Source organism: Anoplophora glabripennis, unplaced genomic scaffold, assembly GCF_000390285.2.
Source record: "Anoplophora glabripennis isolate ALB-LARVAE unplaced genomic scaffold, Agla_2.0 scaffold270, whole genome shotgun sequence".
NCBI classification, from domain to species: Eukaryota; Metazoa; Arthropoda; class Insecta; order Coleoptera; family Cerambycidae; genus Anoplophora; species Anoplophora glabripennis.
In genome coordinates, this window is record NW_019416411.1 from 366,874 (window position 1) to 390,231 (window position 23,358).

The following is a 23,358-nucleotide window of genomic DNA, read 5'->3' on the forward strand; positions in this document are numbered from 1 at the left end:
AAAATTATCAGGATAAGACATTGTATATAAAACATCCTATACATACATGGAATATAAATTTTCTTAACTTTTTAAGTTGACGAACATTTGTTAGACATATAGTAATTTTGACTAATATGTCAATATCAGTAATTATATTAGTAAAATAGATAAATGGTGTTAGTAAAATGTATTTATTTAAATGTAATCATAAAATCACCACAAATTGTTGTTACACGAAAGAAAAAACTATATTAAAATAGTGCTGTGAGTATAATTTATATAAAAATACAACTTGAGTCATACATTTTCAACAAATTGTATAAAAAAAACTGTGAGATTTTCTATGCAAATTTCTATACAGGGTGTCCCGGTAAATAGATATAAAAAATAAAATAGTGCAATCAATTTTGAGGAAAATGTTCCTATGAATATATCTCCTAAATGGTCTAATTCTCGATATACAGAGTGTTAAATTTTGAAAAATGTCAACCATTTCTGAAGATGTTTGACAGAAAATAATGAAACTTGGATGGACGACTTAACTAAAGGGAAAGATTTACTGAATTTGTACGATTCTAATAACATATGGTGGAGATACCGGCGGACACCGTTACTATGAATTCCAAAATTTTGACGTTACTGATTTTGGAAATTCTTTTAAGTGCACTTCTTTTGTAAGCATCGAAGCAGTTTGTGAGAGTGTTGCTGTGTCCTACGTTTCTGCTTTTAATCATTCACTATTACGGTATAACTATGTTGGTAAATACGAAATTTAATAAAAAACTGAGGTTGAAATAATCAAAGAACAGCCCTCTTAAGTTATGATAAGAACTTGTATTGCATTATTTATCGGACAATTGGACGAATTTAAATAAAGAAGGCCGTTTTCCGAGCAGGACGAACCGCGCCGCAACAAGGCATCAATCAACAATCAAGCTGCACATGCATTTTAAAAGACCGTATAAATCCGGATTATGCAAGGCCTAATTCGTCGAAGGGCGAAGTCGTGGGAAAAGGGATGATTTCGCCACCACCCTATTAGATACTGTTCACCACCTCATTGTGTGTAACTGTCCTGTGCTGATATTCTACCATTATGCAATTTCATTGCTTTTTATGGTTCATGTGGAAGAAAAAGGGAATTATTTTTTAATTAATTTAAGCTGGGGTTGACTTTCGGAATCGTTCATGTGTTGATAATGTGTATTCCCATTAAATCATTCTGTCCTGGTCAGTAGATGTTTTGTGACGCTGTATTTAGTTGTTTTGAATAACTTTTTAAATTTTAAATAGTTACATCAAAAAAATATAAAACAGGACATGAAAAAGAATAAACGTATATTATTTTCTATGTTTATCGGTTGTTCTGCCAATGTGAAAATTTTTATTAAATAAATCCTTCCGCAGGGTTATTTCTATTAATTTATTTTTTGCCTAATCAAGAATCACACTCTACATAAAGCTGACAAAAAAATACTAACTATATCACGCAACTCAGAGAAGCGTATATCTATCTCTATTAAAGCTGAAAGTCGTAATTTTTAAGTAAGGATATTTGATCTATGCGAAATAATTATAGAATTAACATCATCGATACTTGTAATTTAAATGTTTGGCCAACTTTTTACGGTTTCAATGTTATAATAGTGTCCAATTTTAACGTCAGGTCAAAAATTATATTGTTGTGTAAATGATAAATGATTTCGTATTTTATATTTTTATAAAGTAACCCGGAATCTCGCCCGGAACTGATGGTTGGCCCACTTTCAAGGAAAACGGAAAGAGCAAATAGGAAACCGCAAGCGCGGATTTTGTGGCATGCTGTTATGGGTATTTCCATCTGAAAAAGTTTACGTCCTAATCCTTGTGATCTCATCGAACGTACTTTTCAGGTTTTACATTGTTTTTATAATCGTCTGAAAGTCTCTTTTTCTCAACACTGACTGGATCAAATCTGTTACTGCTTTTGTCTTAACGCAAAATACTTTCAATGTTTGTATTCATTACAGACACAAATCACTTGTCAACAGTTGTTACTATGTTTTTATTATTATTTTCGTAGACATTTACTACATTTATTAAAAAAAATAATTATATTCACAGTAAGAAAATAGATATGATTTTGACCTCGATTTAGAAACACTCTGAGTGTATCGACCCATAAAATTTATCGACGTACTTACTAATAACTACTACTAATATTTCTGATGATGCGAACAGAATTTATAAAAACAACCCCATGGTGGAACCTTTAGACTTTAGACACAAAGAGTTATACTTAAAATTTCTTTCTCTTTTCAGTGTAACAGAATACCCAATTAATACAAGAAATGCAAATAAATTGGTTATAATAACTGTGAATAATATAGTACCTAGTAGTAGAGGAGCTGTATTTTATTAATAATAATAAGTCAGACATTTTTTTTTCTGTGAATATATCGATGAAAATAAATAAACGTTATCCTGAACTAATTTCAAACTGGCATTCACAAGCAGTACTAATATTTGTTCTTTAATGGTGTATTTGCACAAGGAGAAATATTCCCACTAGAAGTACAATGAAATTTTTAATCACCCAACAAAAATGTTCTGCAAATAATGTATTGACTTAATCGCATAGATAAACACTGGTGAATAATGATGGATCTGTCAGACGTTAATTCTACCTTCTCATATGCGAGTCCGTGTAGAAATCTTATACAGCGTGTCCCACTAGTGCGGGAAAGTCCAATATCTATGTTAAAATGAGGAATATATGAATTTTTATTTTTACTGTGTTGCCACATTTCTCGGAAATGTGCAAATTAAAAATATATTCAACTATACAGGGTGTTCCACTTTTCCTGGCCAGAGTTGTCAATAAACAGTTACCATGAGTTTTACTAATTATTCTATTATTTATTTACTAATTCTTCTTTAGAGTAATTCATTTCACTATTATTACTGTCGCTTTTCTATTAAACCTTATGTGAATCGAAAATTTTCCAGATTATCCTTTGACAGGAGCCTACTACGTTATTTTACATATAAGCTATTTGTAAACTTCGCATTTTTTCATAGAAATGAGATTTCATGAAAAACTAATGAATTTTGGTATAGGAGCAGGTATAGCAAAGTTGTAGAGAATTTAATTCTGCATCTCATGGTATGAAAATATACAGGGCGTTGCATTTAAAAAAATCGAGATTTTTCAATTTTTCAATTGGCAATTTTGACATGATATTTTGGTCACCCTGTATAACGCAGGCCAGTTTTTGGAGCATGATTCGGAAGAGTCATCCTTACTAAACATCTGATAAAAAAATGGGCTTAGTAGCTATTAGTATAACCTGTCAGTATCAGAAAATGTAAGCAACCAATATCGACTAGAAAAACCTTTCAAGCGAGATATCTCAAAAACTGTGAATATTTGAATAGAACTATTCTACACAAAGTACCCTTTATTTTTGATGTAGAATCCGAAAAAAATATAAAAAATGTGTGTTTCCATTTAAAAAACCAAAGTTGGTGTCTGTCCAGGAAAAGTGGAACACCCTGTATAGTTGAATATATTTTTAATTTGTACATTCCGAGAAATGTGGCAACACAGTAAAAAGAAAAATCCATATATTCCTCATTTTAACATAGATATTGGACTTTCCCGCACTAGTGGGACACGCTGTATACAAGGTGCTCCCCAAAGTAAACAGGACTTTTAAAAATAAGAACAAAAAGTTTTTTTCCAAAACCGATTTATTTTGTTCAAAATAGTCAGTAAATCAAGGGCATCGCCCCCCTCCACCTCTCCAAAAAAGTACAAACATTTTCTTAACCTAAGAAAATATTACATTGGACATTTTTAATAAAATATTTGATTTACTTTAATTTTGAAAATTAATGCACTAGTTTATTATTTTTTTTAAAACAATTGTAATAAATTAGTATAAATATTTGTTGACAAAAGAATTTAAAATATAAAATTTCATGTTAAACGTAATCATTTCCATATTTTAAAAATTTAGCTCTGGACTTTTAAAAAATAAATTTTTATCTATTGGAATCAGAATAAAAGTTTAACAGTGGAACTAAAGCTATATATGTAACGCACCAATTTTATATAGGGGGGATGAAAAACGTTTTTGATTTTTAGCTTATTTTTGACAACCATGAAAATTTTATAGTGGTCGACAAATTTTCAAAAAATTAATTCGAGAAGCTTATATTTTACCTAATTTTCGTTGAATTTCTTAATTTTTTTAGGTATTTATATATCTTTTTGTTTTTTTTGTTAGGTTTTGTACCTATTTCTACCTATAATTTATATTTCTGCCATCCTCTCTCTTATGTTGAATTCTGAGCAATTTTTGGTCGTCATAGTCAACCTCGGTCAAAGTTTTATCAAGTTTAAAACAAAACTTAATGTTCTTTGTTCATTTTTGTACCGATGATATAAACATACTGTCATTAGTGTCACTTCAGATGCAATAACTCCGCTTCTATTCGTCCAAACAAAATTTTCAAAATTACACTTATTCATTTTAATATCCTACTAATTCTTAAAATTTGTATTAATAATAATAATTATTATTATTATTCAATTATTGAATCATGATAGTCATCAAATAAGCAGTCTCTTTGTTGCACTCATTCGGCTTTTAAACACCCAGTATATCGATTTTAAACAAATATGTTTTAGTTTCAGGGTAAATTAAACAGGCAATGTTTACAATGCGTCTCATAAAATTGCATATTTGGGAGCCAGTAATGCTCACAAATAGCAGACTTGGAAATGATTGGACACGTGACCTGTCCGTATCAGCAGCCACAGCGGTCACGTGCCCGTTTATCGTAAGCAGATCTAATATAATCCACACTGCACACGTCACTGATCCCATTCGTGGTTCCTCCTGATACTACCCTATTATAGTTATTCTCTTAAATCAAAGTTTTCCTTTCATGAAAAATTTTATGAATGAAATTTCGTATCGTGAAAACTCCAGATTTATTTGAATTATTATTTGCTATATTATACAGGGTGTCCCAGAATAACGTGTACAACGGAACACCACAGATTCGTGGACGTAAAATAGGCAGATTGAGGCTAATTCACCTATAGTCGAAATCACTTCGTTTGGCCGCTAGATAGCCTCAAAGTTCGTGAAAATTTTTTGAATTTTGTAATTAGCCTAAAGTCCTATTTTGAGTCTACGAATGTGTGGTCCTCCGTTGTACACGTTATTCTGGGACACCCTGTATACCTATCCCATTCCAACATATTTATTGTCTCAATTGAGTTTTTCTACTACACATTTTTTATTATTAGTCGTGTTTTTACTTTATTTAAAAGTACTAATATTCCAAGAGCTTATACACCATTTCATAAACATTTTTGGAAAATGAATTTGAAGTAGCCTAATTCCTTTAAAATAAAGAAAGGTATAAGAGATAATAGTAAAAAATGTGTAGACAATTTAAAAAATTACTGTATCCAACATAACAATAAACAAATGGAAAATCAGTTTCCCACCGAAAAAGTATTGGAACAAACAACAACGTATAAATACCTTCCTACTGGAAGGGACAAGTTTGCCACAAACTTGAAAGCAAATTATTAATAGTATGAATAACCCAAAGGAGCAATTAGTTAGAACTGCTTATAAATACATACCCGAAACCAGAAGTCACAACTTCCATGTCTAAGAAAGTGTAGTAGAAACTTGCCAAAGGTTTACTTGTGCACAGTGGCTCGATAAAATAAATTTAAGTGTACCTACCTATGTAGTTAATGTGTTTTATACATATAATGCAAGAAATTATGATACGATTAAAATATGTTTTTCCCTTTGTTTAAATTAAACATTTACATTTTTAGTTGTGAGAGTGTTGCTGAGGGTCTTGCGTTTCTGATTCTTAAATATTTCTGGTCATGACAAGAGGGTCTTTCGATTTGGCAAGAATAGTAGCTATCAGCAGCTAATAGCAACTTAGAGTTACTCTGAACTGATATTAGTTGCTATTAGGTACCATTTTTGCCAAAACGAAAGCACCTAAGGAAGCCATTTTTTGGATCGATCTAGTAAAATTTCTGTGTGCACTTTGGAGTTGCCTATTATTTGGCGTATGTGACGTCACTACTAAAAAGGTCTATTGTTGAACATTGACATTTGTGTGCTTATTTTATAAACAACCTTCTTGTATGTACATAAAATTTATCGCACTTTCGAGGTTCTAACTCGCCGGTATGCCTATATGCTCACACGTAAATACATAAAATTTCAATCTAACAGCTGGCATCTCCGTAAGCGTCAGTTTCGCTAAGGCTAACATGTTACCAAACTGGGAATAACCATTTGCAAATCAGGGATTACGGAAACTTACGCTTCCGAAGTTCGAATCCCGGAGGTGTAATCTATCGGAGCGTCCCTCCTTGCGGCGTCGCGACGCCCATTAGTAGCTCTTGGGATTGACCCTTTGGATATCAAGTCATTCCTAAACATTTATCATCAAATTATGCCTACTTACCCAACAGTTATAATCCAAATCAGAATTTAGTTGGAACAGACGACCCAGGTCGCATACATAAATTAGAAGTTCTGATTTACCTACCAAGTACCTACTTACTCTATATTTAAAAGCGAATTTATAGCAAGGAGGTTGAAATTGGTTAACACTTTATAAGCATTTTATTATGCGACATTTAATAATAACACACAAATTCTTTAAGATTTATTTATTTATTTCAAAAACATAAAGTTCGTACATATTTATGTATTATTAGTTGCCTACCAAAAACGATTAGACTGTCAACGCCGTCGTGCCTAAAAAAGAGATAATGTGATTCTTGAATATTCTATTTGAAAAAGATTCGTACCAACCCTATAGCATATACTACATGGAAAAAGATGAATAACAGAGAGAGAAATAGACAATTAGATTACCATCTCTCTCTCTCTGTGTCTCGCAGGCAATTGATTGGCCAACGCAATTCCTTCTTCAACAGTTAGAGAAAAAAAGACTGAATACCCAACGTATCTCCCTTTTTCTCTACAACGTGTACAATATTTAACACGGCGTGAACTTCTCCGAGTTAAATTTTCTATGGCTTACTCCTTATATTATTATACATATGCTCTAATGTGCATACTAACTCGTGCCAATAAAATAGTTAAATAGTAGCTTTGTTATTTAGCACTAGTACTAGTACCGTTCAGTACATACAAAATGTGTATACTATATTTGTTGAATGATGTGACGAAGGATATACGATATTATCGTGATAGCATGGTACCTATTATGATATTACGATAATCTCGTGTATGATTTAAATATAGGTAGGTATTTAAAATTTGAAGTTCTGAAAAATAAATCATATAATATAAACTAATCTTTTCCCATTTTTTTTGTCATATTAAAATACTAGTTTTATAATACGTTTATATTGATAAAGTGTGTGGTATGACCCACTAATAAGGTTTTTTAAATTATTCGGACAATATGAATCTTTAAAAAGCATCTAATCGCCCCATTTCTAATCTAATGGGAAATAGGGGAAAACGCGATTTTGCTTTTATAGCAGCAGCCATCTAGCAGACGTAGTTGAAAGTACAATAACTAGATTTGTTATAACCTTAGAGCTTATATTACATGGGCGAAGCACCGCGTGTCAACAAGTGTAGACGCTGTAAAGAGAAAGAGCGTCAGTTTGGGTAAGTGCTCTCTCTCCTAACTTTATTTGAATAGCACAAGAATAAACAAACAAAATCTATCGCAACTTTTGTACGCTTGCATTTACAAAAGTTAGATGATGCCTTTTCTGCTAGAGAGCGGAGGGAGTTGCTATAACTAATCATGTGCCAGTCCGAGAGAGAAAGATAGACACAAATTATAGTTTTCTCTCTGTCACTCGTCTAGACTACCCTCTAAGCGTGCTCCTCCATTTAGTATATGCTCTAAGATTACAACTGATAATTTACTAGTCGTTATTCCTACAGCGTTTACCACTTACTTTTAATATTTGCACTCACTGGGCATTAAGATTATTTCATTCGTGAAAACGATGAATTTATGAAAAAAGAATACTGCAATTTGAATAAGAGTGCCGCTACCCATTTGACAGAGGAGGAAGACGAAAACTATTGATTTATTTTCATCTTTGTCGACTAAGTAACAGTAATGGTATAAACAAAGATGAAAATAAGAAACAATCCACAAGAAATTTTAATGTTTTCCCGCTTATTGTGATATTCTAGATCTACCAAGTGCAAAGGAAAATAATCGAATTTAAGAAAATGTCTATAAATAATGTTAAAGCAATGTTTAACCAACAATACGGATATTGTAAGTAGTAATGTAGATAGTATTTGAACCTAATTAATCGTAATAATTCTATAGCAACGTGGAGAAGTTCCGATACCGCAATTAAAAGACTGAGATGTACTAAAGAAAATTATTATACACATTTAATTCCTCCTTTGGAGAATGACGACTTTTATAGAGATACGCCGATATTTGCCTGCAAATTTTCACCACAAGAAGGGAACGAACATTTTGTAGCATTAGCTAACGAGGAAGGTAAACTTGCAGTCCATGATAGCAGCAATAATTCTAGGTATGTTTACTACATTTTGTTACTATCTAGCTTAGAAGCAGCTTGTCAATTTTACTTCAGCGAATTTACTAAATCGATTTGCTATTTAGGTTATAACGTATTACACAAACGCAGTTTATTCTAAACAAACTAGTACTAATATATTAAGAAAAATTGTCTTTTTTAGATAATTCCATTGGACAAGTTTACATTGGGTAATCTAATAGAAATCAAGTTTTAATTTTGTGAAAAAATTTGTATTAAAGTAAAAATAATGTTATATCCTTTGGTTCATTAATTATTTTATTTTGTTTAATTATATTAATTATCTGTGTAGATATGGCACCCATGCACACAATAATGCAATATTTGATTTGGCCTGGATGTTTGACCAAATGAAACTTGTAACCGCCTCCGGAGATCACACCTCAAAGCTATACTCTATTGAAAATGGTGAAATTAGAGAAGAAAGAGTATTCTGCGGTCACACAAGATCTGTAAAGACAGTGGCTTTTCGTAAAGATGATTCCAGTGTCTTTGCTTCAGGTGGGAGGGATGGCAACATTATTTTATGGGACACAAGAACCAATGCCAGCAATTTTGTAGGCAAAGTAGATAGAACCATTCATAATTCCCATACAGCTAAAACCTTCACACCTAGTAAGAACAGGAAAAAATTTGGTACCCCAACGGGATCAAGTGTCAAATCTGTGACTGGCCTGGTTTTTCAAGACGAGAACACTTTGATATCTTGTGGAGCTGGGGACGGAATCATTAAAGTATGGGATATCCGTAAGAATTATGTAACTTACAAGAAAGAAGCAATGCCGAAAAATTTTATACTTTATCCAGGTAACACCACAAAAAATGGCTATAGCAACTTGATTATCGACAACGAGGGAGTTAAATTATATGCCAACTGCTTGGATAATACTATTTATTGTTATAACATGTGTACATACAACAATGAGCCGGTCATGAAGTATACAGGTCATCAAAATAATACTTTTTATGTAAAATCTTCCCTCTGTAAAAATGGCAGTTACTTAGTAAGTGGTAGTAGTGATGAAAATGCGTATGTGTGGAATACAAAGCAGTCACACCCGTTAGTGAAGCTCACAGGACACACTGCAGAAGTCACTTCCGTGGCATGGAGTGATAACAGTATTATGTTAATAACTTGCTCGGATGATATGACCCATAAAATATGGACTGTTGGCCCAGATGATCTTCCAGAAAACTGGGAATTCGTTGGAAAAGGTCTTGCTGAAGTTATACCCATAATGGAAAATTCTCCGAGGAAAGTGAAATTAAAAAGGCACGTGACGGTAGAAACCATAGAAGATCAGCATACACCCAAAAAAATTTGTATGGAATGCGAAAGATGCACCAATAAAAGCTCGAAGCGATTCTGTGAAAATTGTAACATGTCTTCTAAACGTAAAAGTTCTTACGAATTAATGAACGAAAATAAAAGGTTACAAACGGAATTTGGACCCAGAAGATTATTTTCAAATGTAAATAATATTGTTAGTGAGGAATGTGAAACACTGGCTAAATCATTGGATCCAAGTAATGGAAAAATATTCCAAGAAGACTGGGAGCCACCGAAAAAAATCCCGAAATTGCTTTCTCCCTCTACGAGCAAAACTGAAACTTTGTTGTCTTCTCCAACCATAAATCTCCCAAATTATGTTGTAGATGGTGTAGCTCCTCATGTTAACTATTCACCACCAAAGAAAAAAGACTGTGACTGGTTGACAAAAATTAGGATTGAAAAGAGTCTTAGAAAGGAAATGATAGATAGAACTATACGACCTAGCACGCCTAAGGCGCCAAAATTAGACTTAGCAACTACGACTTCTAGATCTTCGTCACCCAGAAGCCCTCTATTAAGGTTCTTTAAAGTTACGAATAATTCACAGAAATGTGACGGAATAAATTGTTCAAAGCCGCACAGTTGCACAAACTTTACATCGAATGTACATCCAAACTAGTAAATACATTTATCTTGATTTACGTACGGATACCTTCAGTAAATTTTATTTAATGTGGATCTCAAATGTGATATGAACCGTTTTTATTTTAATTTTAACTTTTATTTTAATGGATTTGTCGTAAAAATAAAATTCAAGTACAATATCTAAAAGGGATAAACAGAAAAGTGTCATGTTTGTAAAAATATTTATGTACAGAACAAATTTTAATACAAGAATTTTTTGTGGACCAAAGTAAAAGTTAATAAGTTATTACATCATTACATAGTGAACTATAGCAGGGGACAGTCAGTCTACACTAGACAGACACTTTTTTATATAAGTTTGACTGTAATTAAATCTTGTATCAACTAGTCATAAGTTTCACATTCGTAATATACTGGACATATTCAGTTTTTTTTTGCTGAAATATTCAGTCGTTAGTCTGATTTGTAATGTATGACTCCTTAAATTATTTTTGTAAATATTTGTTATATTTTATGTTCGGAATTGTTATAAGTGTATCATTTTCTATTTTAATATAAGTATTTTGTAATAAATATGATACAACCTCAATTTGTGTAATATAAATAGAGACTATTTATATTTGTTGCTGGAATTTTGTAAAAATTGCATTTCAATTATAAAAATGTTATCAAAAACTTAATTAATTTTTTTCCAGCTTTCAACAAATATTGAAAGGATTTCAAATGTTAAGTGTAACTTTTCTCATTCAAATATCACTTCTAGTAATAATAATAACAATCTAGTCAAAACTGAATATTTTTGATATTCCAAAATCTAAATGCAAATTTTTTTAAAATAGATTTTAGAATAATTTGTTGTGTATGCATCCTATTTGTAGTAAATTTATCAGTAGATATTTTTATGTTTTGGAAATAAATTTTATAAATTCACACAGTTTATTGTATAGGATGTTTCAGGATTAATTGGCCAAACATAAAATTTTGAATTCAAAAGATCAAACTGAGAAAAATAATCATGCAAAGTGCTTTGTTTTCGCGATACAGGGTCTTGAAGGTTAAAAAAATACTCTAGGTTAGAATATCTCTGAAGTTTCTTGGTATAGTGTTGTGTCTTAATTAGTTCGGATTAAAGAGTCTATACTGTATAGTCTTTCCGAAGTCAGTTGAACGTGTAAAAAAATGCCTGGCAATAAAATTAAATGAGTTTTATAGGCGTTCCTGAAATAGTTTTCTGATAAAGGTAAAAAATTATAATAATGTGTATTATAATATGCAGAAAATTTCTGTTATATGTTCATTTGACCAACAACATATTTTAATTATTTATGTCGTCAAACTATTTTATTATATTGATGGTAAATTTCGTTTTGTTTTTCAAAAAGCCTATCAATGATTAATAGAAGGTGCCTATAATAAATTAAAATTACCTGAATCACACCAAATTTCACATTGCTGCACTGCACTGCTGGGTAATTTGTCGACCACTTGTCAACGGCTGAGATTTATTGCCCAGTGCCCAATGCAACTATTTGTATTTCGTTTGTCCACGCTCACATTCTTCAATTGGGTGTATACATTTCTACCACCTCCACGTTTAGTTCGGCCCGACCTGTATATGGGTATGGCTAAATAAATATGGGAACAAGTTTTTCAAATATTTTAATGCCGATAAATATGGGAACAAATATTTTAATGTCGAGTTGTTGCGTCAGCGACCGAACCTGGTACAAACTGTCGTCCCCTTGGTTCTTCAAATGATATCGGAAAGACTATAACAGTGATAACTGGTACATCCATGAATTTGTATACGAATTCAATGGGTTTTATTTTTAATTAGATTATTAGCTACATCAAGTATTTTAAGATTTGAAAGTTTCTTTTTACAATTTCAAAATCTTGCATCTTGAAAACAAGAATTTTCGGGCATTCCTTCATAGAACACACCGTGTGTTCATAAATAATGGTTTTTTCATAAATAAATAAATTTCTCGATTTCAATTCAATAATTTATTCAAATATAAAATTGATTTTTATTATAACTCAGAGAGATGTATCTTTTTTACAAAACATGTTTATAGCTTCAGGCAGCAAAGTAATTTTTATTGGTTTTGCTTCGTAATATTCATTGTCAATGGAAAACCACGATTCCTTTTCCTTCAGCGGATTAATTTGTATTGTTCTGGCTTTAATAACTTCTTTCACTTCTCTGCTTTTGCCGTTTTCAGACATCCACCCGTTTTTAACAAAATCTATATAATCCAACTTATCCGGACCTATTTGGATTTCTAGTTTTGGAATGTTCCTTGAATTTAAACTCTTTGGTATAGCATTTGATGTTAACAGCGCTAAATCGGCTGTGACAATTTCTTTCTGATGAGACGTTTGACATTCTGGATTGTAAACTCCAAAATATTTATCGTGAGATCTATTTTCTTTGATAAATCTGAAAACGGAGTAGTTCTATTACTAGTGGGACAAACGTCATCATTAGATTCTACTATAAAAATCAATACAATTTTTTTTTTCAAATTGCTTAAAACTATTTTTATATTTTTCTAATTTGACAAAGAGAAAACTAACGTAGACCTTACACCTACAATTAAACAGCCCCTTTATAAAAAACAAATATGTCACTGAATAAAGCAGAAATAAAAACATTAAAAAGTTTCAGTAATCTTTATAACGGAATCCATTAGTGACGTTTGGCCTATTAGTATCTAAACATGACATGACGACTAAAATTTTGCTTTAATATACATATATACCAAGTCAACAGTACAGAAACACTTGCTTTGTACCACGATTGAAAATATATTAATATGATTTTATGTGATAGAAGAAATTACCTTTGAAACCAACCGGTTTTCTGCGCTGTAACAGGTTTACTTTTACAATTTGAACATCCTTTGCATGGCATACTGTAGTTCAGAAGTGCTTGGCAATTCCATGAAAGGCTACTTTTATATCTAAAATAAAAAAATTTATAACTAATTGCTACTCGTTGCTTCGACACCTACATCCTTCCATAACACGACATACAATAACTTACCCATTAAAAATATATGTTGCGTATTTCCTTAATGCTCCAAAATACCAGTAACTGTCTTTCTTAGCCTCGGCATCACGATAAGCACCCCATTTTACACTCGCTACTGCGTATATTGGTTTCTTAGATATATTTTCGTCTCCTTCTAAAACTTCGATTTTCATTATGTCTACAGGTTTAGTCATTTCCTCTATTACAGCCATAGTGGCGTCAGCCAAAAACCGAACATTGTTTTTCTTTTCCAAGGAAAATAAATTCTTTGCTACAGTATTATTTTTACCTAGAGGCAAAATACCTGGAAAATATAATATTCAAATAATACATTTATGCCAAAATCAAAATTAAAAATATTTGTACCTAAAGGAACTAAATTGGAAGTATTTTCATTTGTCCTTCTCAACAGTCCAGTGACAACTTCAGATAATGTTCCATCACCTCCAGCTGCTACAATGGCATCAGTACCCCCAATACCTTCCATAAGAGTCTTTGCATGTCCCTCGGATTCAGTTTTTACAACCTCAACAGAGATGCCTGCTAAATGTAATAGAGGGGCGCAGTATTTTTCGAATTCATCTAGCGATTTTCTTTTATTTGCATTAGGATTTAAGATTATTGTGATGCTGCGAGGATTCGTATGTACAGATATTGTTTCTTTGCCATATTCTGCAGCTTTAAGACAATAGTTCCTCATCAAAGCTTGGTTGCTATAATTTTTTAAATTAGTTTTAAGATTACAATGGTATGCATCGTCAAATTACTCCAAATAAGTTTTACCAGAAACAAAGCCATATGTAAGAAGCGCAGCTGCAAATGTAGATTTTTTCCAATGATTTCTTAAGGTTCGTGCTGTCTTCATTACAAAAGCCATATTTTAGATATTAACATTAACAGTTAATCCACATTTAGGAAAGTTGTAGTGCTATGTAATTATTTAACAAATATAGACATTTTCATAAAAATAATAATTAAAAAAAGCAGTCCATGAAAACAAAAAACTATTTTTTGCTTACTAGTCTTATTACATTAATAACACGTCTATATATTTTTATTTTTGGGTTTATTAACCTCAAAATAATCCTAAATTTAACCTACAAAAAAAAAGGAAAAACAAAAGATTTATCATATTAATCTTAGTCCGTGGTAGTCATGGAACAAAACAAAAATAATTCTTTGGTATTTTTCGATTTCGATTCTGTATTTCAGTTCCTAGCGGGCAGCCGACCAGAGCACACGTGTTTTGTGAAAGTGTAGTGGTATGATAAATTTTTACAAGTATTTTGATTATATGTCAATCAACATCAATTTTTCCTTAAAATTGGTTTTAATGGCGTCACTAAATGGTACAAATGACGACTTATGATTGCAAAAACTTTAAGAGAAATCAGAGATAAGAGATTTACTAATTCAATAATTAAAATTTTTAATAAATTTTTTGTACGGAAATAGTCAAACTGATGGTAAAACATTTAAATAATTTTAATAATTACGGTGCGCTACTGACCTAGAAATTAATTGTAGTGAAATGAGGGCGCCATATTCGTTCAGCCACGTAAGATTGACAATGACGTTTGTGGTTGCATTTTCTTTAACAGTTCATTAAAAAAATGCACAAAGTTTTAGGTTTCTAGAGTTTTTTTATTTAACATAAATAGTGAAATAATATTAAGTAAGTACATTACTAAGCTTTCATTGTAATGATAAGTTTTTATATCTAAGGAAGTAGTAAAAGACCAAACAATTAATAAGCAAAATTCACGTAGTCTTTAAGTGTCAAAGGTTGTTTTGTTGGCTTTGAACATATTTATTATACTCATTTTCTAAATGTATTTAATCTATAATTACTAATTTGCTGCTACCATTTCATGACGTAGAGTGCTTGAGTTATCGAACTATAATATAATTTGTTTATCCAAGAGTAATATAAATTATACTTCTAAATACACATCTTGTCTATTAACGTAAATTTTTGTAATAAAAAATTTAATTGCTACTAAATTACAACCTTGAATTATATATTTGTTATCTAATTGTCACAGGTAAATAATATAGTATTGTTCAGTAGTTATCAGTATGTTTAATAAAACACTAAAGATATTATTTACATAGTAGTGATATACAAATCTAATATATTACTGCCAAATTATTGAATCTTGTTATTATTTTAGTTTTAAAATGTATCATCAACAACCTGAACAAAGCTTATCAAATGGGATGGATCCACAGTTTGAGAATAGGAAAGATAAGGTTCAACAGTTAATCAATGGAGTCCATTCTGCACATTCATCAAGAAGTTCATCGCCTTCTCTTCGTTTGGGTCACATACCGTCATCACAACTTCCACCAAGCAGGTCTATACCCTCGTCACAGTTGCCTCCTTCCCGTTCCCCAATTACGGCCATCACACAGAAAGTCGCTGGACTAGATATTACAAGTCAAGGTGGGCCTACAGTCACAAAATTTAGTACATCAACACCTAACATTCAAAGTCCGGTAGGATTTAGACAAAATGGAGCATTTTCACCTATTACAGTGCCAAAACAAAATATATCACAACCTAGTGCAGAATTAGAGAATGTGCCTCTAACAAGTAGTAGCAGTTCATCAGAGAGTGTAAAAAAACCTATAAATATGGTTACAAGTTCCATACAGCCTGGTCCGGTTATTTCTCGAACTACTACTTCTGGTAGTTCTAACCAAGTAAGTTCTGCGTCTCAGTACCAAACAACAAATTTTATGGAGCAACGGATATATTCGAATCAGTTTATTCCAAGTCCGGCTGTTTCATATAATCAACCCTATCAGAATCCACCTCCGCAAAAACCAATCACTTCAGTTCCTCCACAAGGTCCAGTTATTCAAAATAAAAATCTAACGACAGGAATATCTTACCCACCAACTCAACAGAATCCGCTAAATCGTCCGCCTCAAGTCTCTCCATTTACAGCCAACCAAAGTGGACAAAGCTATGCAAACGTGGGACCATATTCTCAACCAAGTACTTTGAATGTTCCTGGCGACATACGAAATTTTAATTCCACCACTAATGTTTCACCTCAGTATTTACCCATAAACAACAATCAGTTTAGACCTCCTAATGTTCCTCCAACAAATGTATATCAACCTCAACTGGGTCAAAATAGCGGACCCCCAACATCACAGAATTTAACGACACAGAAAACAAACGTACATTCAAATAGATATCCAGTACCAGCAGCAAACATGAATATGCCACCGCAGAACTTCCAACAGGCTCAGCAACCCTATCAGAATAAAATCCCTGTTCAACAACAGCAAATGCCTCCACAACCATCAAATATTTATGCGCAGCCACAGAATTCATATTTGACTCAGCCTCAAAACAACTACAATTCCCAACAGCCCTTGCAAAACCAATACCAAGGAGTTGCCCAGGCAGGATTTAACAAATTTTGGGGTATGGAAAATTTCGATTTACTCCAAATTCCAAACATTTTGCCGCAGATGAAAGAAAAAGCCCCTCGAATTCACTTGGGACAAGAAGCTCTAGACCAAGCAAATTGCAGTCCTGATATATTTCGCTGTACAATGGCGAAGATCCCTGAAAATAATTCTCTGTTACAAAAGTCGAGGCTTCCGTTAGGTGTATTAATACATCCTTTTAGAGATCTAAGTCACTTGCCGGTAATTCAGTGTAACGTTATAGTTAGGTGTCGAGCATGCCGTACTTATATAAATCCATTTGTATTTTTTGTCGACAGCAAAAGATGGAAATGTAATTTGTGCTATAGAGTGAATGAATTGCCAGAAGAATTTCAGTATGACCCTGTAAGTAAAACTTACGGAGACCCATCCAGAAGACCCGAGATAAAGTCGAGTACAATAGAATACATCGCTCCTGCCGAATATATGCTGAGGCCACCTCAGCCTGCTGTGTATCTATATCTATTAGATGTTTCACGGTTGGCGATTGAAAGTGGCTATTTACATTCTGTCTGTAATATTTTACTAGAGGAGTTAAAAAATTTGCCAGGAGATGCTAGAACTCAAATAGGGTTTTTAGCTTATGATTCGGCCTTACACTTTTATTCATTCGCCGAAGGATTAAGCAGACCCCATGAAATGACTATACTGGACATTGAGGATGTGTTTCTTCCTACACCAGATAATTTGCTTGTCAATTTAAAAGACAAAATGGAATTAGTTGCGGAACTACTTTCCCAATTACCGACGAGGTACAACGGTACTTTTGACAACAACTCCGCTTTAGGTGCCGCTTTACAAGTAGCGTATAGAATGATGACAGCCACAGGAGGTAGAGTAACAGTTTTCCAAGCTTCTCTTCCCAATATTGGACCTGGTGCTTTGACTGCAAGAGAGGATCCTTCTCAAAGAGCATCGGTGGAAGTATCGCATTTAAACCCTGCCAATGACTTTTATAAAAGGTTAGCTCTAGAGTGTAGTGGCCAACAGATAGCTGTAGACTTGTTCGTTGTTAATTCTACGTATGTTGATATAGCTACGATATCCGGAATAAGTAGGTTTAGTGGGGGATGCATTCACCATTTTCCTCTTTTCAAAATAACGAAGACTGTAGATTGTGAGAGTTTCGAAAGATGTTTCCGACGATACCTATTAAGGAAAATAGGTTTCGAGGCCGTTATGAGAATAAGATGCACAAGAGGATTATCCATCCATACTTTTCATGGCAATTTCTTTGTACGATCCACAGACTTATTGTCCCTGCCTAATATTAATCCGGATGCCGGTTTTGGTATGCAAGTTGCTATAGAAGAGAGCCTGTCTGATGTGCAGACGGTTTGCTTCCAAGCGGCTTTATTGTACACGTCCAGTAAAGGTGAACGTAGAATAAGAGTACATACTATGTGCCTCCCTGTTGCTTCTACCTTGCAGGACATAATTCACTCTGCTGACCAACAGTGCATCGTGGGATTGTTATCTAAAATGGCTGTTGATCGATCGATGCAATCTAGTCTTTCAGATGCCCGAGAGGCATTTATCAACGTAGCAATAGATATATTAACCAGTTACAAGATGTCTCAAAATTTGAGCACTCCTATATCTGGATTAATAGCACCCAACTGCCTGAAACTGCTACCCCTGTATATATCGGCACTTCTTAAACATACCGCTTTTAGAACTGGTACAACCACAAGGGTGGATGACAGGATTAAAGCGATGATCGACATGAAAACGAAGCCTTTATACATTTTAATTCAAATGATATATCCTGATTTATACCCGATTCATGATTTAGAAAACCAGCAACTTATTCTGAACGCGGAGGAAGAACAGGTTTCTGTGCCGCCTAGGCTGCATTTATCGGCCAGATCTTTAGATAATAAGGGTGCATTTTTATTGGACATGGGTGAACATATGGTTATAATGGTGCTACCAAATGTTTCATCAGAATTTTTAAACGAAGTCTTAGGTGTTCCCTCTTACGACACCATTTCTGACCAGATGTTTGAAATTCCTGTTTTAGACAACCCCAGAAATCAAAGACTTCATAATTTTGTTAACTATTTAAATGAAGACAAACCATTTGCAGCTACAATACAAGTGATAAGAGACAATAGTCCGAATAGAGTTTTGTTTTTGGAACGGTTAATTGAGGATCGTGTTGAGAACGCTCTTTCTTATCATGAGTTTCTGCAACATTTAAAGACTCAAGTGAAGTAAGCATAATCATACAAGGGATAAATTCTTTTTCATAATCATGTTTAATTTAATGCAAATTTATTGCTCAATAAAATTTGAAAGTGGAGGAAGTTTTAATTTCCGAACCAAAGAATCAGCGTTAATTCAATAAATTATTTATCTAATCATTTTTTAAACAATTACGTTATTATATCAGTAATAACCAATTTAAATTGTGATAAAAATCTTATCGATCACTAAAATCGTTTTAATTGCTTTGTAAAGGTAAGATAACTAAAAGTTGACCATTGTTAAAGATAAATTAGAAACATGATACGTGTATATTACTGTGTATTGTAAATGACTGGCCAAAAACACTCTGCTTTCAAATTGAAATGCCTTAAATGCACTTTAATTTTTAAATATTTTATATTTCTGATATTAAATAATTGTGATAAATACTGGCAATATTTTTGCATTACTTTGCTTTACTATGCCATCATATAATACTTTTCATGTTATATTACTGTTCAGCAAGCATATTATAAACTTTGTTGATGTAAAATAGGTAAATATTTTAATATAATTAGTCACATGATTTTTTTGTCTTGTATTTTTGTTTGGTATTTATAAAATTGTCTTTATATAGTTAAAAATAAATATGTATATATATCTACAATATAGTCTGAGTAAATATGTTTCTTTATACTAATTAAAAAAGAAGGCAATTTCCAAAGTAAGCAACTAAAACCAAAATTGTCTTGTTAAAATTGGAAAAAGCAAGAAATGTTTTAATTTCATATGTAATCGTAAGCTTAGTAAATTTTGTTCCAAATTTACTTCATAAAAATTTAAATTTGAGACAAAAGAAGGCAATTTTTTTTAAATTTTGTCACTAATTATATTTATTGGCATCTTGTATTGTCTTATAACATAGATGCCTCTAGGAAGGTTTTTGCCATGTGTATCGACATGATTTAAATTTATTTTTTTGACAATTTACTATGTCTTGGCAAAAAAGGAAAATCTGGACATTAGTCTATTTTTATACATATATTTCTGAAAATATAGTTCACATTATAATAGGTACAAACAAATTTTAAAATGTCTCATTCATATTTGGGAAACATTTTATTTTTTTTTTAATTACTAAAATTTTAAAATCGCATAGAAACCGTTATCAAACGGGGCTTAAGAAGTAGGTATATTTTTCTCTTGACAAAAGTCCTAGTTGTACTAAAATATTGGGCACTAAGCAAAAATGGTCACTAGTCTCGGTGCTAATAAAGGTAAAAGCTGTTTTGTGGGTAAAAGTAGATAAATCGCCTAAGGTAATCAGTTTATTCGTTAAATGTAATTTAATTTATTCTTATACATATTTCATATTTATATTTGTTTATAAAAAAAAAACAATCAGTTATTAGCCTAAGAAAAAAATAATAAAAACGAATATTTTGCGCTCACTGAATATCCAGTCTGCAGAAAAAAAATTACATTATATATTTTGTGAAAATTACTGTTTTATCAAGATCTGTTGATACTGTTGATAGGTAGAATTAAAATGTAAAAAGTTATTTGATTTGTACAGGGTATTCGGAAATTCCGTTTCCATACCTGGAGGGGGTGAGGGCTATGTCACTTTCTTGGGTGTATGTTTTTTATTGTACATTTAACTAGTAAATAATAAATTTATTAGGTGAAAAAAAAAAACGGCCTTAAAATTATATGCTTTTGTGCGTATGTTTCCTAATGGCTGAATTTGGTGTAAATATAGTTAATTATTGCTGTACATACCGGGTAGGAAAGTACCGATGGTCTATCTGAAGTTACGTGAGAGCGATAAAGTAAGCCATAGAAATCCATGTGATAGACAAGAATGGGTATAGTGAAGGCGTCTAATAGTCACCGCCCATTTCGCCCTTCCACAAATAAGAAGTGGATCTTATTTGTGGAAACGGGCGGTGACTATGATACGCCTTCATTATAGCCATCCTTCTCTATCGCATGGATTTCTATGGCTTACTTTATCGCTCTCACGTAACTTCAGATAGACCATCGGTACTTTCCTACCCGGTATAGTTAATTATTATATCGGCAACCCCGGAATGTACGTCACAGAATTATACGTATCATACAACGTAACCTTAACAACAATGAGGGTGTTCAGCACATAAAGCGCTCGCGGAACACTTTTACCAAAGTTCATATGAACTTTGCTTTTAGTAATTTCTCATTAATCTGTCTGATCTGAACAAATAATTTTATTAACTATCAGTGATCACTCGCTTACTAACTCCTAAATTCTTACCAAATACCTACATACAAAATTGATAACTAACCGTTCAATTTTCAATTGTTCACTACTGCGTGCTGATGCTGAACGCAACCACTGTCAAATCAACTGTCAAAATCAAAATTTTACATATTTCTAAAACTAACCTCTTTTCTCTTTTACTATTTGTTGCAATAAGAGTAGATGAAGTTTTCGTAATTTTTAACATCTCGAATTGTTTGAAAAATAGATATAATCAGTAATCTTTAGAGATTATAAATATGCCTAAAAAGAAAACAGGTCAACGAAAGAAAGCCGAGAAGCAAAAATTACGACAGAAAGAAATTAGAACTGCAAAAGAAAATGTTCAGCTGGCAGAACATCCTTGTAATTTGCCAATGGAATGCGAAAAATGTCATCGGTTTGTATGTTCTGATATGTAAAGAAATTTATTCAATAATTATTGATTCCTTTCCAGCAAACAGAAAAGTAGAGCATTCTGTTATTTTTGCCAGAGCGTGCAAAGGTTGCCTATATGTGCCCAATGTGGCAAAATGAAGTGTATGCTGAAAACTGGCGATTGTGTTATAAGGCATCCAGGTACCTATACCACTGGGATGGGTATGGTAGTAAGTATCCATAATTAATAATTATCTATTTACGTAACAAGTTCGCAAAATGATTCTGTAACAGATGAATCTATGATATTTAGTCATGGTGTTAGCCGAGTCTAGAATATCCAGATGAGTCATTATACTCGGTACATGGTCCACAAATCAGTAAATTGTGGCCAAAACATTCATTTTTAGGAGTTTGTAATGAAAAAATATTTTAAAACTTTTATCTATTAATTTTAAAATAATCTTGACTACACCTGCAGCATAGTATGCAGTAGTTTAAGTCACTATTAACTTCCATTTTAGGGTGCTATATGCGATTTTTGTGAAGCTTGGGTTTGCCATGGCAGAAAATGCTTGCAGTCCCATGCATGCACATGCCCATTACAAGAGGCCGTGTGCATAGAATGTGAACGCACCGTGTGGGATCATGGAGGTCGACTTTTTAAATGTTCATTTTGTAACAATTTTTTGTGTGAAGATGATCAATTTGAACATCAAGCATCTTGTCAAGTTTTAGAAGCTGAAAACTACAAATGCAAGTCTTCCATTTATATAACGTAAACCTCTAATTTACCAATTTATTTTTAGGTCAGTCTTGTAACAAGTTAGGCCAATATTCATGCCTAAGATGTAAGACTTGTTACTGCGAGGATCATGTCCGGCGAAAAGGTTTCAAGTATGAAAAGAATAAAGCTATACCATGCCCCAAATGCAGTTATGAGACTTCGCAAACTAAAGATCTTAGCATGTCTAGTAAGAATATTTATATATTGCTTATGAGTTTATACATTTATGAGATACATATTTATAACCTGATTTTAATTTTTTAGCTCGAAGCCATAAGTTCGGTAGACAGGGTCAGGCGTTGTACGATGACGATGATGATTATAATAATGATGGAGCAGGTGGTTATGATTATGGCGGTGATGACAACTATGACGAAGAAGAATCTGATGATGAAGAAGATGAGGGAGAGGATACCAGCAATGAAAGTTCTGAAGAAGAAACAGTTGAGAAGAAGGGTAATGACAAATAACTTTTATAAAATGTCATTTTATATTCATTTGTAAATGAAAAATATAATTAATAACAATATTTTCAATTTTTGTGGTTTAAGGTACACAAAGAATACTTTAATTGAGGGACTTAAGTACTTTTTTTAATCCCAAAAGTTATGTAAGTTTGTTACCCAACACATAAACGCTATTCTTTTGTACTCCGTGGCTTAAAATAAACAAAATTAATTTAAATTACTTTATATATGTACTTATT

At 32.4% G+C, this 23,358-nt stretch overlaps 4 protein-coding genes across 4 annotated transcripts; 3 read left to right on the plus strand and 1 right to left on the minus strand.

The window, feature by feature from the left end:
• Positions 1 to 8,149: 8,149 nt before the first annotated feature.
• Positions 8,150 to 11,026, plus strand: LOC108911224 (protein lethal(2)denticleless). Its single transcript, XM_018716099.1, has 3 exons — positions 8,150 to 8,298; positions 8,353 to 8,569; positions 8,886 to 11,026. Exons 1-3 carry the CDS (start codon positions 8,250 to 8,252, stop codon positions 10,543 to 10,545), a joined length of 1,926 nt encoding a protein of 641 aa, XP_018571615.1. The 5' UTR covers positions 8,150 to 8,249; the 3' UTR covers positions 10,546 to 11,026.
• A 1,520-nt stretch (positions 11,027 to 12,546) lies between these two features.
• Positions 12,547 to 14,649, minus strand: LOC108911218 (acylglycerol kinase, mitochondrial). The gene is made up of 5 exons (XM_018716092.1): positions 14,316 to 14,649; positions 13,915 to 14,261; positions 13,561 to 13,852; positions 13,358 to 13,477; positions 12,547 to 12,954 (listed from the first exon to the last, which is right to left on the minus strand). Exons 1-5 carry the CDS (start codon positions 14,423 to 14,425, stop codon positions 12,552 to 12,554), a joined length of 1,272 nt encoding a protein of 423 aa, XP_018571608.1. The 5' UTR covers positions 14,426 to 14,649; the 3' UTR covers positions 12,547 to 12,551.
• Positions 14,650 to 15,098: 449 nt separating this feature from the next.
• Positions 15,099 to 19,321, plus strand: LOC108911241 (protein transport protein Sec24A). Its single transcript, XM_018716122.1, has 2 exons — positions 15,099 to 15,223; positions 15,723 to 19,321. The coding sequence occupies exon 2, from the start codon at positions 15,730 to 15,732 to the stop codon at positions 19,234 to 19,236; it is 3,507 nt and encodes a 1,168-aa protein (XP_018571638.1). The 5' UTR covers positions 15,099 to 15,223; positions 15,723 to 15,729; the 3' UTR covers positions 19,237 to 19,321.
• A 2,296-nt stretch (positions 19,322 to 21,617) lies between these two features.
• LOC108911234 (zinc finger protein 330 homolog) lies at positions 21,618 to 23,344 on the plus strand. The gene is made up of 5 exons (XM_018716114.1): positions 21,618 to 21,887; positions 21,945 to 22,095; positions 22,390 to 22,621; positions 22,675 to 22,839; positions 22,917 to 23,344. The coding sequence occupies exons 1-5, from the start codon at positions 21,748 to 21,750 to the stop codon at positions 23,120 to 23,122; spliced, it is 894 nt and encodes a 297-aa protein (XP_018571630.1). The 5' UTR covers positions 21,618 to 21,747; the 3' UTR covers positions 23,123 to 23,344.
• Positions 23,345 to 23,358: the final 14 nt, after the last annotated feature.

Bases quoted from the DNA above. Each gene is read 5' to 3' on its own strand.
- LOC108911224 (XM_018716099.1), top strand. From the start codon at position 8,250: ATGTCTATAAATAATGTTAAAGCAATGTTTAACCAACAATACGGATAT. The intron at 8,299-8,352 runs GTAAGTAGTAAT...ATAATTCTATAG, and splicing joins TAACCAACAATACGGATATT to CAACGTGGAGAAGTTCCGAT. The intron at 8,570-8,885 runs GTATGTTTACTA...TTATCTGTGTAG, and splicing joins GATAGCAGCAATAATTCTAG to ATATGGCACCCATGCACACA.
- LOC108911218 (XM_018716092.1), bottom strand. From the start codon at position 14,425: ATGGCTTTTGTAATGAAGACAGCACGAACCTTAAGAAATCATTGGAAA. The intron at 13,478-13,560 runs GTAAGTTATTGT...TTTTTATTTTAG, and splicing joins GCAACATATATTTTTAATGG to ATATAAAAGTAGCCTTTCAT. The intron at 12,955-13,357 runs GTAATTTCTTCT...CTCCGTTTTCAG, and splicing joins AAAACCGGTTGGTTTCAAAG to ATTTATCAAAGAAAATAGAT.
- LOC108911241 (XM_018716122.1), top strand. From the start codon at position 15,730: ATGTATCATCAACAACCTGAACAAAGCTTATCAAATGGGATGGATCCA.
- LOC108911234 (XM_018716114.1), top strand. From the start codon at position 21,748: ATGCCTAAAAAGAAAACAGGTCAACGAAAGAAAGCCGAGAAGCAAAAA. The intron at 21,888-21,944 runs GTTTGTATGTTC...ATTCCTTTCCAG, and splicing joins GAATGCGAAAAATGTCATCG to CAAACAGAAAAGTAGAGCAT. The intron at 22,622-22,674 runs GCAAGTCTTCCA...ATTTATTTTTAG, and splicing joins AGAAGCTGAAAACTACAAAT to GTCAGTCTTGTAACAAGTTA.